The sequence below is a fragment of the Canis aureus genome, chromosome 17 (genome assembly GCF_053574225.1).
Source record: "Canis aureus isolate CA01 chromosome 17, VMU_Caureus_v.1.0, whole genome shotgun sequence".
NCBI classification, from domain to species: Eukaryota; Metazoa; Chordata; class Mammalia; order Carnivora; family Canidae; genus Canis; species Canis aureus.
This window is the reverse complement of record NC_135627.1, coordinates 10,328,322-10,346,338: the sequence shown is the minus strand read 5'-3', so window position 1 is coordinate 10,346,338 and position 18,017 is coordinate 10,328,322. Positions and strand designations below refer to the sequence as shown.

General features: G+C 35.0%; 1 protein-coding gene across 5 annotated transcripts in view; it reads right to left on the bottom strand.

Annotated features, from left to right (window-relative positions):
• Positions 1-18,017, bottom strand: part of NALCN (sodium leak channel, non-selective) — a 318,959-nt gene that overhangs the window by 263,022 nt on the left and 37,920 nt on the right. For all 5 annotated transcript variants that reach the window (XM_077855055.1, XM_077855051.1, XM_077855050.1 and 2 more), the window contains exons 4-6: positions 9,466-9,549; positions 8,165-8,304; positions 7,954-8,082 (exon numbers count right to left, since the gene is read on the bottom strand). In XM_077855055.1, coding sequence (XP_077711181.1) covers positions 7,954-8,082; positions 8,165-8,304; positions 9,466-9,549 — 353 coding nt within the window. The remainder of the gene's footprint in view (positions 1-7,953; positions 8,083-8,164; positions 8,305-9,465; positions 9,550-18,017) is intronic.

Sequence of the window (18,017 nt, the reverse complement as noted above, 5' to 3'; positions counted from 1 at the left end):
GGAATTCTTACCCCCACCCTGGAATTTGCAGAGAAGAGACTATTGATTTTTTTTTTTTTAACTTTTACTTGCTCTGTCTAGACTTTTACAGTGACTACAAAACAAGACAAATAGTCTGAGGCAGGAAATAATATTGACATCACACTACTTTCTATAAACAAGTAAATCTGGCACATTTTCTAAGAATTTCCCCTTACTACTAAGTTGAGAGTATTTTAATATGATTTTCCATTCCTTAATCCATTCCTTAATGGCTAAATAGACAATGCCACACCATAAAGAACTGAATTCATTGTGCATCAAATGGTAAAACTAAATATTTTTTTTTAAATAGTGTATGTAACTTAATTGACAAAACATTATTTTCTTTTGAAAACAAATATTTTAAATGGTCACCATACCTAAATAGTCATATCCAAATAGTTCTTTAATTATATATTTGCCCCAACTTTTTTCCCTTAATTATATCACTCACTACTTTGCTGATGCGCATAAGGGACAGCACGTGTGACAGGGATCTAGGCAAGGATTAAGCAATGAGAAGTACATGAATGTATTTCAAAGAGCATCAGAAAAATAAAGTACCAGGACACAGAGGTTGCACTGATCAGTTCCAAACTGGAAATGTGAAAACTGTTTTGAAGTCATAAGATAAAGACTACTGCCCTTGATGTTGTGAATCTAGTCCTTAAGTAGTAAATCTTTTCCCCTTTGCTTGAGAAACTACAAGATCCAGGGTGAGAAGTTATCTGTAAGGAGTCAGTAGGCATGGCAGAGAATGGCCAAACAGAATTTGGGGCTAAGATTATAGATTTTCAGTCGGTGATTTTGCCAATTAATTAATATGTGGCAAGGAGTTCTTTCCTCTTCTCTTTTATACAGCTCATCATGCCCAACTTATGTGACCACATTATGAATTAGCAACCAGGAATACAAAGTGCCTCATACATATGAGAAGCTCCAGGGACGCCTGGGTGGCTCAGTGATTCAGCGTCTGCCTTTAGCTCAGGGCGTGACCCTGGGGTCCCTGCAAGAAACCTGCTTCTCCCTCTGCCTGTATCTCTGCCTCTCTCTGTCTCTCATGAATAAATAAATAACATCTTAAAAAAAGGAGAAGCTCTAAATATGTTCATGTTTTCTGGCCATGGTTTGGCTGAGGTGTATAGCTGGGGAGCAGCAGTTCTTCCCACCCCAACAGGGTTCCATCCTTTGGGGTCAAATGATGTCAGGATTCCATGGTGCTAAGAACATGGAGCTACCTTAAAAGTGAGGACCAGGGAAGGATGTAGAAAGTGCCAGAGTCCCAGTCCTCAGATACCCTCAACCACAAAGTACACCTCTCAGCGTAGTCGCTAGACCTAAGGGGGTAAGAGTCACTGAATCAGTAAAATTGAGATGACTGTCCTGCAGATCCCAGAACATATGGACAACTTGCTTCCTTGCAAGAATGACAAGAGTCTCTGATTACCTCTGGTGCTTCTTAGTCATTTCCACAGAAACAGCCTTCAGGGAAAGAAAACTCAAGTTCTCCACAGGTAGAGGTGTAGCAGCTAAAAGCTGAGCATTTCTTTGAAGACTCCAGATTTATCTTTGAAGAAGCCATGCAAAATTTGTGTTATATAGAACACATCTTTGGGAGATTTAATGTAAAACTAAGGTTTTACAGCACTGGTTTCTAACCCAATGGATTTTGAGAATCTAAGTCCTGCTATAAACATGAATCCATGGATGTGGCTGTGAGTTTGTATTTTTACAAAGCTCACCAGGTAATTCTCCCTATCAGAGAGATCGCAGCCTGGAAATGAATTCCCCAAATGTATGCTAGTGCTATTATTATGGTCACTGCACGTGACTGTGGTTTCTATTGGAGGGAAAGTAGACTGGTCAGGTTAAATCTGAGCTATCAAAATGATGCTAGGTATGATTTCTACACAGGCAACTACAGTGAATGCTGTCTGCGAGGGGCTGAATTGGCAGTGCTCCTCATTTCCCATTAATATAATATGATCAGGAGTCCCAGGACAGAATTCAGTCCTAATACAAGCCGTCCTAGCCACATACTCATTCACCCTGTTCATAACTTGTCTCCTAAGCATGTACGCCTTGTAGCCAAAGGGAAACTAGACATTTTTTTTTCAAATATTCTGGACACACATGTATGTTGAAGATCATCTCATATACTGACCAAGGTATAGATATGAATGTTTAAAAGCATAGAAATCACTGTCAGGGAGAACTGGGTTTCAACCCTACTTCTGCCACTTACACATTGTTTCATCTTAAATGTCTTAGTTAACTTCCCTAAGGCTCTATCTCTTCGGCTAAAATACAGAGTGTAGAAATAGAATATGACATAATAACAGGTCGATGCAGGTATTAAATGAGAAGATAACAGGTATCAATTGTTCAGTAAAAGTCATTTACTACTAGTAGTAAGTAAGAGTTTTATGACATATGTTATTACATTCTCTTCTTTTGGTAAGTAAGGTCAAAAGAATTGCTATAGTATAACTGATCAAAAGAAATAACTCAATTTCTTTAAGACCCTTTCTCAAAATGGAGGATTTTCTTTGTTTTTTTATGCTAGAGACACAGACATATTTTTTCTGTTCTGGTGAAAATCACTTTTGTATTAATTTTCATACGGGAATTCAGTTTATTCCGAAATATTTACTTATGTTTAATTTCTTAAAAATTCATAGCATATGAAAGGTTGATTTAATTGGTGGCTCAGGTGGGCCACATCCTTGAGATGGATATGCACAATGATTTAAAAAGAGAGGCAATACAGTAATATAAATATATGGCATGCCACTATTTCAGATTTGGATGGGACACAATCCCCTGTATCAGAACTTCTACCAGGGATAGAAAGAAACCAGATATCACATGGACTTTCATTTTCTCTCTGCCATAGAAAGAGTTTATGCATATGGATGTGGATCTATATGTGCACATAGATTTATGAATGTGGGATTATAATATGTAGAAGTTGCTCAAATCATAGATAAGCATGGGCTAGGAAGTCGGACTTGACTTCAATTCCTGGTGCTCTCACTTACCTACCAGATGAACATATTATTTGATCTCTTTGGGACTGTGTCTTCATCTGCAAAATGGGGGAAATAGTCCCTTTCAGGCTGCTCTAAATATTAGTTATAGAAGCAAAATATGTAAGATGTAATAGGTGCTGCACAAATGTTGCTATTAATTTAGTTAAAAATCTACATGCACCCATCAGAGTATTTTCATTTCTTATTTAAATATTTTAAAGAGGGGATCCCTGAGTGGTTTAGCACCTGCCTTTGGCCCAGGGCGTGATCCTGGAGTACCGGGATCGAGTTTCACGTCGGGCTCCCGGCATGGAGCCTGCTTCTCCCTCCTCCTGTGTCTCTGCCTATCTCTCTCTCTCTCTCTCTCTATCATAAATAAATAAATCTTAAAAAAATAAATAAATATTTTAAAGAAAATCTTTCCAACATGCATTTATCCAAATTTGTTCTTGCATCTCCCACCCAGCAGACATCTCTGCATGAATTCTGTTAAGTTAAACATAGCTGTCTGTCTTCATCCTTCAAAAAAGGTTTAAATATAAATCAAGAAGACTTCAAAGACCTTTGCATGAATTTGAGGCAGTTATGATTTTACATATGCTACAAAATTCCCTCTTGATAAAGTCCACAGAAGTTAAAAATTAATATTTTAAGTTCCACTGCATTTCAATTTTTAATTCTTCTGACCTCTCCATTCAAAATACTTCATTATGTTATGAACAGAATTCATAAGCCAATAATTCATTTATTTTCCAAGTACCCTAAAGCATAATCATCAATAATATTTGGGATAGGCAATAGAAAACTAACCCAAATCCAACTCTATATTGTCTGTAGGCTAAGTGGTACCACTGAGTCCTACAAGCTGCCCTGGGTGGGATGACCATCCTGAAACTCCTCCCGTGGAAAAGAAAGCTATTAGTAATGACTCTGCCACAGCAGGGACATACTAGGATTGTCCTGAGTATCTGTGACATGCTGTCTCCTACCTACACATCTCAGAACCAATGGCTCAGCCATTATAAGTATTTACTGGAAGCCCAGATTGAACCCTGTTCTCCATACAGGAAACTTCCATATACTTAATGCTTACATTTGCTTACTTTAGAGTTTTTCTAATTATCTCACTCTTGGGAAGAAGATTTCATTATTTGATACTAAGCTAGGAATAAATTTCTCTCCTTTCTCAGAAATGGTAATAAGGTGGCAGAAAAGTCTTCATCTTTTCTATTTCACCTACCAGATCATTTTTACATGCTCATCTTACAGCTTCTAGGAGATTTCTGCCATCACATTTGGCATTTTGCAACACCTGTTTCTGCCATAGGCCATTGGTCTTCTCATATTTCTTTAGGATATGAAGTGCTTTGCTTAGTTAAATGACATTACCTGTTTCATAATTGCCTTATGTTGCCATTCATTATCTGAGAAGAATCCAAAGCTTTACTAGCAATGCTACCATGAACAAAGCTAAGACTCCCTTCTTTCTTCTTTAGAAGAAACCAGCTCCATCTAAAAGCAAGACTGTGTGTATTGAGTTGCTTCCTTATTTATCCTGTTTTCTTAACAGATTATACATAATCAATTCCAGGGATCAGCCTTGAAAGCAGGAGATACAGGTTCCTGAACAGACATAGCTCTGCCTGAAAGCTCTCCCATTATTAGGCTATAGCACATGCAAATCAATTAAGCAGAAATCGGACAATTGTAAAGGACAATTAAGAGAAATGAGGTCATGACAGTGACAGGCAACTCTGATTGCTGGAAACTCTGCCATCATACTGTGGCTTGATATCTGATCCAGAGATGTTTATAATAAATTCCCAGTTCAGAAGCAACAAAAGGAAGCAAAAAGGTTGGAAATTTTTTTAGTTGGGACTTGTATGCATTTTATTTTGACTCTGGACAGTTTTTAAATCTCTAAAAATAAATTAATGTCTGGCTAGAACTAATGGTAAAATGGCATCAACAATTTTTCTGCTTCTAAGTAAGATGTTAAAATTGAGTTTACTGACTGAAAAGTAAAAGAAAAATGGAACAAGTGATTGGTCCTTGAAATGAATCATCAAACCTACGAAAATTGTTATTATGAGCAACATTACTACCCTGTGGCTAGTTACCTATTTTCCTCTCAAAGAGCAATTGCCACATAAAAGGAAGGCAAAATATATGTGTATGTACATAAAGCTAATGGGCAGGTTTTATAAATATGGGAAAGAGAAAATGAAATGCAGACCTTCCTCCATAACTGCTGTGTCTAGAGTAACTGAAAATTCTGCCAAATTGTATGTGATTCTTCACAGAGAACTCCATTTTTAGGATAAAATAATGAGCTGGAGCTAATATTCACAATACAAGAGGACTTTTAATATTTTTTTCAAAGCCATTCATGTCCTAGTACTGGGTATGGTAAGGAGATGGCAAAGAGCAGTTTCTGAAGTGATGCAAGGGCCCTGAGGTCAGAGGCACTCCTTTACCTCTTCCCTGTTTTGTACTGTACTTTATGCGTCACTGTTAAGTTTGCCAGCAGGATGCCTGATCTTCCAGCTAGTTTTACACTTCTAACAAGCTTTAGAATTCTCACATTCCGACTTGATTTTTAATAAAATGGAAACTTTAAATCAGCTTCCTGTGCTCGAAGCTATTAGAACACAGCAGCTTTCTCCCTTCTTCGCTTCTATTCTATTGTTTCCCGCCCACACAATATCTTTTCCTCACCTGGGTATTCATTCATGGAACAATCTAGACAGATTTTATAGCCTACACACACTTAAAAAAAAAAAAAAAAAAAACAACTGCCTACAGGTTTTCTTCCACGCATGTGTCTCTTCCCTCACCCACACAGGCAACCAACCTCCTTACTCACCTCTTCCTTCAACTTCCCCATTCTGTGTGTGCTAGCTTGCTGTTTCTCTCTACTTTTAGCAGTGCTTTTCTATTTTTTAACCATTTCTCCATCATCCCATTCAGCAGCTCTTCTCCCTTTGTTTTTTAAATTTCCTCTTCTATATTCATTTGTCACAATGTTACTATCATCTGTCTAAATATAATATACCATGCACTATGCCTCCAACATATCGTTACTAAGTACTTACTCTGTGCTAGAAGGAGGCACCCGCCCTAAGAAGAATCTTCTTCACCCTTCCCCTTCACAATGTAATGACAACAATAGGGGGGAAATTAGCTATGAGTACCAGAGGGCTAGTTCTGGCAAACTGAGCTATATTAAATTCAACCCTTTCCATTACAAACAACTAGATCTATTGGATAAATGGTAACATTTAAAAAGGCATATCTGGGCTTACAAGAAAGAAAAACAGGTCCCCAAAGGTCAAAAGGTAAGAGAGAACTACAAATAGAGGGAGGGAAGTACATGAATTGACAAAATAGTGGTATGAATGGGGGCTAAGTGTCCAGTAGCTAAGAGCTTGAGTTTTCATGCGCACAAGAGGCAGAAAACCCTCTGGATCCTTCCAGAGCTTATGTAAGGCAGAAGCTAGAAAGTGACCCCATGCCTACAACCATGTTATAATCTAGATAAATTCCGGAGTGTAATATTGGTGAAGGGATAGCCAAAGAGATCGATTATGCACAACAGAGACAATAGGTACAAACCCAAATATGGACAGGGAATTAGTAAATGAGAAAAGTAGCATTAAATTTAGTGCATAACAGCACACAATAAATAGTGTTGGAACAACTGTTTAAATGTATGAAGAAATTTAGATTTATGCTTTACACTAAAACATTTCTAAGCTGTTTTTGTAAGATATACTTGACATACAATAAATTACACCTATTAAAATCTACAGCTTGATAAATGTTAACATGTGCACAGAACTGCAATCAAGATAATGAACATACTACTAAAAAAAAAAAAAAGATAATGAGCATATTGATTAACCCCAAAGGTTTCCTTTATTTATTTTTAAGATTTTATTTATTTGAGAGAAAGAAAGAGTACGAGCAGGGGGAGGGGCAAAGGGAGACAGAGAAGCAGATTCCCACTGAGCAGGGAGCCCAATGCAGGGGTCTATTCTGGAATCAGGACCCAGATGTCTAACTGACGGAGCTACTGAGGCACTCTAACCCCTAAAGTTTCCTAATGCTTCCGGTAACCCTTTATTCTTCTCCCAACCTTATTCCCAGGCAGTCACTGTTTTCCTTTTTGTTGTTACAGATAAGCTTGCATTTTCTAGAATTTTGTATGCACAGAATCACAGAATATGTAATCTTTTTCATCTGGCTTCATTTGCTCAGCATAATTATTTTGAGATCCATCCAAGATGTTGTATATATCAATTTCTCATACTTTTTTATTGCTAAACAGTATTCATCATATGGATATACCACTATTTGTTTATTCATTTATCTGTTGGTAGAAATTTGGGTTTTTAGCAGTTTGGGCTATTACAAATACAGTCACTATGTAAAAGTCTATTTTATGGGCATATGTTTTTATTTCCCCTGGTTAGATACCTGGAATGGAATGAATGGGATATATGGAAGGTGTCTGTTTAACTTTCTAAGAAACTGCCTAACTGTTTTTCCAAGTAGTTCTACCATTTCTCATTTCCATCTTATTTAAATAAGAAATGGAAATACTCAGATGGTATTATGATAGCACACTCCTCATTCTGTCACACTGAGGAAAATCTCCAAATGCACATTTTGAATTTGCTTAGTCTACTTTCCCATGAGGTTACATTTTTCAGTCTGACTTGCCTTGAATACTTGTCTTAAAAAAAAATCAGAAAAAAACTTTGAGGAAATAGAGGATATAAAACAGTGTACATAAATACTTTTTTTTTGTTCAATTTAGACAAAGTTTTCTCATAAAAACTGCAGAAACTTTCTTGTTAATCATGTAGATTATAATGCAGTTGGTGGATAAACTTACCCTGGTTTCGTGTCATTTACTACACAGTGATAGGTAAATGTTCCAAACATCTGAACTCCTAAAATTCCATAAAGAAGTAGAAAGAAAAGTAGGAAAATTGAAACGCTCCATATTTGTTCTCCTGATCGCCTAGGGGGAAAAAAAGTAGGCAAAACTTAACAAAAATGTCATAAGTTTTTTTTCCTTAACTTATAATAAAAGCAGCACTTACTTTAAAATGTTTGTAATTCTGGTCCTTGGTAGCTCAAATCGGAAATAAATCCGGAATGCCCGAATCATAATTAGTGGCCGTGGGATCCGCAACATGCCCCAAGGTGACATCTGGTCAACTATATCAGCAATTTCAAATACCTGTAAATTAAGAGGTAAGAATAAACAAGCTCAGAGCTTCCCTTAGCTTTGCCAGTAGTTATGACAAACTCAGATGGCATCAGGAGGTTCACCCTGCACTCTGAACTCTGCCCTGTATTATTTTCCACTGAAATAAATTCTCTTTTGAGCCCATCTTGAAGCTATAGCTATCTTCAGAGAAATGAATACATAAACTAATGTAAATGCTATCACTCTTATTCATTTCCATATAATCTATTGAAGCACACTTTTTATTACAAAAACTAGTGCCAATTTAGAATAAGTATGCAGAGTCTTCCTAATGAATAATGTTCTTTGGTGGAACTTTTTAAATAGCTAGGTCATAAAGTCATGGAAAAAGGGTTAAGATTATTATAAAAAAATAAAAAGGAATTGTACCATTTACTAACAGAGGCAAAATGATAATTAGAAAATGTTTTGTCAATCATATAACAGCTATTAAATGGAAAAGAACACATTAATATGCAGGATGAAATCAGATTGTTGGAGAGGTGAGCTTTATAAAAATAAGGAGAGCTCATCAATAAGCATTAAGATGACTTTGCAGGATGGACTGTGAATTTATTCTATTCTAAATTTTTTAATGAATATGGCAACTTGAGTTTAATTAAATGCAAAAATCAAGCCTGAATGAATGCATGGAAATGAATTCTATTATCTAGTAAAATCCCACCTTTAGGCCTTTTTAATATATGCTCCCATCTTGCATAGTAAGGCATTTTCTATTTGTAATATGGTATTTTATGTTCATCCAAATATATCTATATTTGCCAGCTGTTTTTAGTGAGGACTCAGTCACATAAATGACTGGAATTTTCATTTTTAAATTCAATTTTTTATTCTACAGATACATAAATATTACCATGTTCTGTCCTTTATTTCAATAAATATGTTCTTACATCTTTTTAATAAGAATAATTTGCTCTAGTATTAACTCATGTCTGATTGAGAAATAATTCATAGATGTGACTGACAATGATTAAATGTTTTTAAAGTTATAAACATTTAAAATAATGTAATGTTATAGAAAGTTTCACCACCACATCTGACATATATTCATTACTATTTTTACTTAGATTTTCAATGCAAAACAGTGCACAGTTTGGAAAATACCCCCTTGTAATTTAAAGTTTTAATTACCTGTAACACCAATGAAACCCAAAGGCAGAAGACCATAAATCCATCAAAAACACACCAGCGATCTTTCACATAGGAACTATCCCCCTAAAAATAAATTTCACATGGAATTATCACGCAAAATTAATAATTTCAAAAAACTCTGTGGAAAGAAGGATCAAGTGCTAATTGAGTATAAGCTATTCATAATTTTTGTATCATAATTGAAGAGATTTTTCAAAAGGAACACCTTTAGCATTTTAAATGGCATTTTATATGAAGAAAATAATTTATAAAACACAAGTAACTGCAGAGCTATGCATGGAAAATTTTACATTCACACAAACATAAAATATCACTATTTCTTCTCTTAGTCACACAGATACTACCATTTTAAGAAACCAGAGGTCATCCCACTCAGTAGGCAGGTAAAGTCCTAACCCAGCTTTCTTCCTACAAGAACCAAGAACAATAACGGTCAGCATGAAGGCCTTTCAACCTGTGGATCAACCACCATTAGTAGGAAATTAACCACAAATTCACCACAAGCTAAGTTAAACATGAAGGAGAAACTTGCCTTCATTATCAAATATGTCAAACATATATTGACTTAAGACATATTACTTTCATCTTTTAATAATGAATCTACTCTGACATTAGAATGCATATTTTCATCAGTGGGGATTTTAGGAAAAAAAATCCTTTCAGATATCAAAATGGAAACCCTCATTAGATTAGAATTGGAACCCTAATTAGGAAGTCTTTTGCTTTATTGGGACTTCCCCATCAAGTCACTAACTCCATCATAATCCATGAAACTCAATTTTGAATTCAGTGACATCTATCATTACCAGCTCTTAATGAAGCAGCTTAGAGAATAAAAATGGTAACAGAAAGCCAAGATTTCAATTTCAAATAAAATGATGAAATCTGTTGTAGGATATTTAGGAAAATAAAATAATTTCCAGAATCATCTATCTTTAGTAATAAATAGGCTATCAAAAAGATTCATTGAGAAATTTTCAGGAATAGTTTATATTATTAAAAAAACTAACAGTATGATAAACCATTTAATGAACATTATCTGACCCAGATGTGAAGTATAAATTCAACTAAGTAACACTGAGGACTCATCTACTTTACACGAGAGGATATATAATGCCTCCTGAAACACACACACCACACACAAACACACACAAATCCTCCGTGGAAAAAGTGATATTATACATCCAACTAATGCATAAGATGGAATAATTTATAATAAATCTATAAACAGTGATAGACAAGATAGGGAGATTAATTATATGAAGAGTTTAGAGAAAAAAATGCTAGTTCCCAAATGCCTAGTAGTAAGAGGATCAACCAAATTTGGTAATTCATATATTGGAGAAGTCACAAAAGAGATATGAAAGCAAGCCCTGAGGCTTGGAGTCTGAGTAACTAAGAGGACGATGACTCTGTTAAGTGTTATGATCATCATATGGTGATTTAAGCCTCATGAAGAGAAAAACTGCACTTGGGGTACCACTGGTTCTGAGTGTGTGTGTGCATGCAAAACATGCCTGCACACACACACACACACACACACACACACACACAAAATCACATATGAATAAATAATTTAAGGATATGATGGTTGTCCTCAAAACCTCACAAAACATCTTTTACTACAAGCATCATATTTGCCTTGTATATTTCATAGTTAGCTGAAAATAGAAATTTTTTTTCTTTTTTTTTTGAAAATAGAAATTAATTAGAATCTGAATATAGAATACGGCCAACATAAAATTGAATTTTCTCTGAGCCTAATTTTAATGGATATCCCACAAGATAATGAATACAAATTATTTAAGGTTACACTTTAAATATTCCCTTGAGTTTCTTAATATACCAAGCAAATGTTCTCTTCATTCATTCATTCACTCAATGTATAGAATACCTTCATGATCTTGACAGTGTTTAAGGCAATAATGCTACAGGAGTGAAAAGAGAAACAAAAACTCCTGCCCTTATGTGATTTACATTCTCAGTTTAAAAAATGTTAAATATACAATATACATTGATAAGTATTATGAAGAAAAATAAATGTAGTTTCAAATTGACTTTTAATAAAAAATATACTTTTTTACTGGAATGTTAGGCAGAAAGAGAAAAATACCACTTGATCGTTAAGAATTAGGCATAGCTGTGATTGTTTTTAAAAATGCAAAGAATTCCAAACACAAAAACTGAAATTTTTACGGGACTCAGCAGAGAACTCTTTTAGAGTAGTTCTATTTTTAACTTTTTGAGGAACCTCCATATTGTCTTCCTGAGTGGCTGTACCAGTTTGTACTCCCACCAACAGTATAGAAGATTCCCCTTTCTCAAATTCCTCACCACCCTGTGATCCCGCAATTGCACTACTGGGTATTCACCCAAAGAATACAAAAATACTAATTCAAAGGGATACGTGCACTTGATGTTTACAGCAGCATTATCTACAAGAGCCAAATTATTAGAGAGCCCAAGTGTCCATCAACTGATGAATGGTGTGTATACATATATACACACATATAAGATTTAAGATACAAAATAAACAATAATAGGGGAAAAAAGAGGAAAACCAAGAAACAGGCCCTTAACTAAAGAGAACACACTGATGATCACCAGAGGGGAGGTGAGTGGGGGGGGGGGTCGGATGGAGGAAATAGGAGATGGGGATTCAGGAGTGCACTTGGGATGAGCACTGGGTGTTATATAGAAGTTGTATTTCAGGTAGAAATTGTACACCTGAAACTAATATTACACTACGTTAACTAACTGGAATTTAAAAACTTTAAAAAAGAAAAGAAATAAAAACAGAAAAGACCAAAAAAGAAACTATTTTAAAAATAGGAATGATTAAAAGTAAATGTTAGGCAGAAAAAGGATCACTGGGATCACTGGGTACACAGACCCCTAACAGGATGAGTTTATATGGTATTTTCCCCAAACAGTATTATTTTATTTCTTTTCTGTCATTAAAAATTATTATACATAGTATCACTATAATTAACCTCCTTTGTTCCTCATAACTTGCTTTAGTAACAAATTACATTCAGTAAGATACAGGATGAGATCTCATTATATTTAGGATTATTTAAACTGTAAAAGTGAGAATAAACAATGATAGTTCTTGTGAAAGAAAATTCACATTATACCTGTATATGTCTTTAACTGATGTTCAAATATTATGTTTTTTAAAATAGATTCTCAAAATTAAACTTATAAAAGATTTAACAGGGATCCCTGGGTGGCGCAGCGGTTTGGCGCCTGCCTTTGGCCCAGGGCGCGATTCTGGAGACCCAGGATCGAATCCCACATCGGGCTCCCAGTGCATGGAGCCTGCTTCTCCCTCTGCCTGTGTCTCTGCCTCTCTCTCTCTCTCTCTCTCTCTGTGTGACTATCATAAATAAATAAAAATTAAAAAAAAAAAGATTTAACATTTTAGCTTTAACAAAACTTGCCCTTAAGTTGGCACAAATAAAGTCAATTTTTCAAATTGGGGCCCCACAAATTTAGAATATAAAGCTATCAAAATAGAGTTGACTGAACTTTTATTTCTTACTTACTTTATATATTTGTTTACTAAGGAAATTGATGTTGCCACAATGACCTAAAGTATATTATAAGCTATATAAAAGGTTAGGTTATTTAAAATCACTTTAAAAGCCCTGGTGGGGATCACAAATAAAGTATGCAAACAAAGTGCTAACTCAAATGAGCTCACATTATATAAACTGGCTTAGCAAAACTTCCACTATGTAACACAGAAAACTATTTCTGAATTAGGAAGTCATTTCACAGGATGCCTGGGTGGCCCAGTGGTTGAACATCTGTCTTTGACTCAGATCGTGATCCGGGAGGTCCTGAGATCAAGTCCCAAATCAGGCTCCCTATGGGGAGCCTCCTTCTCCCTCTGCCTATGTCTCTGCCTCTCTGTGCGTGTCTTCCATGAATAAGTAAGTTAAATCTTTAGAAAAGGAAGACATTTCAGTTGCATTGTTTGGAATGTGCTCTGCTTTAGACTTTCCAGGAATTCATTGTGGCATTTACCTGTTGCCAACAAGACCACCACACACTAGATGGTATGTAATAGTTAATTAGAACTGGCTTCTTTCCACTTGTGAAATAAACCACTGGGCATAAGTTTTGTATATTACTTTTTGGCTCATGTTCCCAAGAGGCATTTAATATTATAAAAACCTTTAATAAGCAGTGGTATAGCGAGCTAGGACACAAAAACCAGTAACACTCAGATTCTCACCCCCCCACTTTAATTTTTAAGTTTTGCTTTTTAGTGTTCATTATTCTTTTTTTAAAAAGTATAATTATTTTTACTTTTACTTATTTATGACAGAGAGGGAGAGAGCAGGGAGTGAGCAGAGGGAGAACGACAAGCAGACTCCTCTCTGAGCTACCAGCCTGACATGGGCTCCACCTCACAACTCTGAGATCTCGACCTGAGCTGAAACCAACAGTTGGATGCTTCACCCACTGAGCCACCCAGTCTGTGCTCATTATTCTTCATGCTTGTCTGTCTTCCTGAAAAATTCTCCCAAGTCGGTGCCAACTTTTTCCTCCAGACTCTGATCTGGCCATAGCCTAGGCTGATTAATGCTTTAGTTCACACATAATGCAACAAGCAGCCACTCAGCTCATGTGTATAAAAACTGTTCCTATTGTGTAACTTATAGAATTGTCCTTTGTAATTCCCACCTGTTGTTGAATGAATTATAGTTTACTCCCTCCCGTTTATCAATTCCAGTTGTGAAGTTTGGGTTTCCCACTTAAATCTTCTGTAAACATACTCTCTGGTGCTACATTAAAAAAAAATAGTCTGTCCCCATCATAAATATTTGAGTCTTTTCTGAAGATTCGTAACAACTTGAGACTAGACAATTTCAGGCTCCTAGCACAGAGTGTGACATATAGCAGATGTTAAATGAATGAATTAGGTAAGAATTTGTACAATATCTCAGAGAGTTTCTGCAGATTACAATGTATATAGTAAGAAGTCCATTCATATGCCTCTTGAATGCATCCCATCACACATCCATTCATTGAAATTAGTATTGTTCCTTAAAAGAAATGATTCTTTGATTCCTGGCAAAGATAGAAAGATATATTATTATCTTTCTGGGTAATATGTTAAAGTTAAGACTTTTTCCCTGTATTATCATGAAAAACCACAGATGAAATTAACTTTTGGATATTTCCTGGATGCGTACCGTTTGACTACACAGAGCTGACATGCTAAGCAAACAGGAATTGGGTCTAGGCATACATAATTTGTGCACTATAATGTAATTGTAAACATGACTGAATTGAAATTTATATCATGTTAATCATTACTGAGAATCACTAAGGCTTCATAAGTCTAAATAACTTTAAATAAATAAAATATAGACTTTGAACCTGACGCTTTGAAATATAATCTCATAATATATTTTGTGTCTCACACATTTACCAAATTCTCTTTTTGATTGTTTGTTAAAAACTTTTAACCATAATTGGTGAAGTATGTCTATATTCTTTTAAAATCCTACTGTATTAATACCTGAGTTATATAATATTTGCAAATAATAAGCTGATCCTTTTCTCTACTTCCAAAATATGTAACCAAACCCTCATACACATGGTACTCAAGAAATTTTAACACCTAAATATGACAGAAAGCTTTTAATTTGCTTGTTCCATCAACAAAAATGGAGAGAATGCTAGAGCTATAAGCAGAAATCAGCATGCTGGTGGCTGAGGAGTTATTCAAGAGCTGTCTGTCAATTTTTACAAAGGTAAACACTCAGAGGCTGCCAATCAATTATGCAGTATAAGGGAGTCACTTAAATTGCCATGCAAGTATTTAATAAGCAGAGAAACCAAACACATTTATCTGAAGACATTTATAGGGATATAGTTTGCATTTACAAAATGATATGCCCTGGTATAGTTTTCCAAGCACATGATTTATTGTTCCCAGTTCCCAGGGCCCATCTGTCACTGTGCCTTAGCATTATTATTTATCACTTCAACAGTGCTCAGAGCATGCATGTTACTTTTACCTAGGTATATTGCCAGATGAAAAATAGACAACTGATAATTGTCTGCAGATTTTGCAGTCTGCAATACATGGAATGCCCTACAATACCACAAACATCTATCACTCAAATGGTTTATTTTTGTCTCCAGGGACCTGGTGAGCTAGAATGCTTCTCAGAATAGGAATTAATGGGGAGGTAATTAGAAACAAATTATTAGGGAATGGGAATGAATTGGCAGATACCTTCAAGCATGGGGAACATTATAAAGGATGTGAAATCTTTCAAACAATACGTCTTCCGGTAAGAACTGTCTTTAAAATTTTTTGAAGTCCCAAATCACTATGTAACTAGAAGAACCATGATAAAGAATCAGCGTGTGTGTTAGTGGAAACACTGAAGCTGCCCATAAATCCTGTAAGAAGGTACAGTGTACAATGCATGTATAGCTCTGTTGTTCTTTTGAGCTCAATCTTGTGCTGGCATTGATCATCCACTTAACAATAGGTAAGTGTCAAGTGCATCACGATCTTCCTTTTCCCTATCTTCCCTGAGAAGGTTAGTTTTTCACAGGACCTAAGACTGGAGTCTCCCAACTCAGTCACTTGATCTTATTTCATCAATTTTAAGACACACTACCCTCCCATCCCACCCCAACATAGTTTAACATTTCTAAATTTAGGATATATCTTGTAATCAATGCATCAATTACAATCTTACATCTTACAATCAAAGTATAATTAGCAGAACTTTTTCTTTCATAAAAAGTGTAAAGTGATGCCTCATCTTACTACTGATGACCACATAGATTCAATCAAATATGGTAGGTAGTCCTTTCATATACTATTTATTTGCTTATTTATTAAGTTCACACACTCCCGCTTTCGTTTGGTGCATACAAAACACCCACTTCTGAATTTAATATGTACAAATAATTGAGTGATAGGTGTTTTAAATGCTGTTTATTATACAGAAATGTACAAGTGGATTGTTATCTTGTGTTAGAGAGTGATTTAGTGACATTTAGAGAAGTTGGTTGGGGTTTCTGTAATGCATTATTAGTTTTCCTATTTAAATTGATGGAATATAGGCTCAAGTTTTCTGAAAATATGCTGAAATATATTTGCTGGAATAGATCAGACACAGATAATGTGGAGTGCTTATTTGTGCTTTATAGGTCTGATCCATAAAGTGGCCCAGCCATTCTCTGAGGACAGGGCTCTGCTCTTTGTCTCTTTGAGGGTGGTGAGCTCATTATAATAAGTCTTCCAATCAATGTCTGAATGATTAAAGGGAAACTTGGCAACTGTACTTGGGTTTGAGAACATAACTCTTATATTTCTATTATATCTTAAGTATCTTAAATTTATATTTATGCATATTTTAATATATTAGGCAAAACACGTGGTCAACAAAATTAGTGGGCAATACTAGAAAGTCATAGCTGCACTATGTTTGTTTTTTTGTTTGTTTGTTTTTTACTACGTTTGTTTTGAAAAACAAAGTTTCTTGGTTTGGTTTGCTATAGATGCTTCTACAAGCTAAGTTATTATTAGATCACATTACCTTAAGCATTAGGTATGAATTTCAGGTGTGCCATAACGTTGCTAAAGCAGACTAGGTATGATGTTAGAGCACTGTATATGATTATAAGCAACAATACACTGGTTTGCTTTTATAAGCATTTTCTATGGATTAACATAGTTTTATCCATTGAAAACATTCTTTCAAAAATAAAAAACAAGCATTCCCCAAATCTCTGATATATATGTACATCGACTGACATGTTGTCTTCCATAGAAGTCATATGACATACCGGTGTTACTCACTGAATAACTAAATCTGACTGTTCCACAGAAATATATTAGTTGGAAATCAGTGCATATAGTATGATTTCCATTCAAAATAATTGTACAGCTGTGTTACAAACAATGTGAAAACTTGTTAAGAAAAGTGCAACCTGATGCTTAAAACACAAGATATGTGTGTATATGTGTATATATATATATATATATATATATATATATATATATATTCAAAATGAGCCCATATATGTATGGGAAAAACACAGAAGTCCTACAAATGAACAAACACAGCACGTATTTGCAAAATTTCTGGGTAAAGACACTAAAAAATTGAATGAGTGGTAACTGTAGTACTATTGGAAAATGAATTAAGGTGGAAACCATATGGAAATATTTTATGAAAAATAAGTTTTTTAGCAGACAGGTGCTTCATAAATGTTTAAAAATATATAGTAGGGTTAACTGAGGAGAGCATAGTAATTCAAACTTGAGTAACATGAGATCCTCTAAAAAATTATCATACAGCCCCTATACAGGCTGTTATGTTTTATTATGGAGTAACTTAAATGCCTACACTTTTCTCATGCAACTGTAAACCAAAACAAATATACAAATACAAAAATATGGAGTCAAAAAATTAAATTAGCAACACAAATGTACTGTAACAGATGCTATTTTTCTAAAACTAAGCCTTTATGAAAAGTTTATGGTT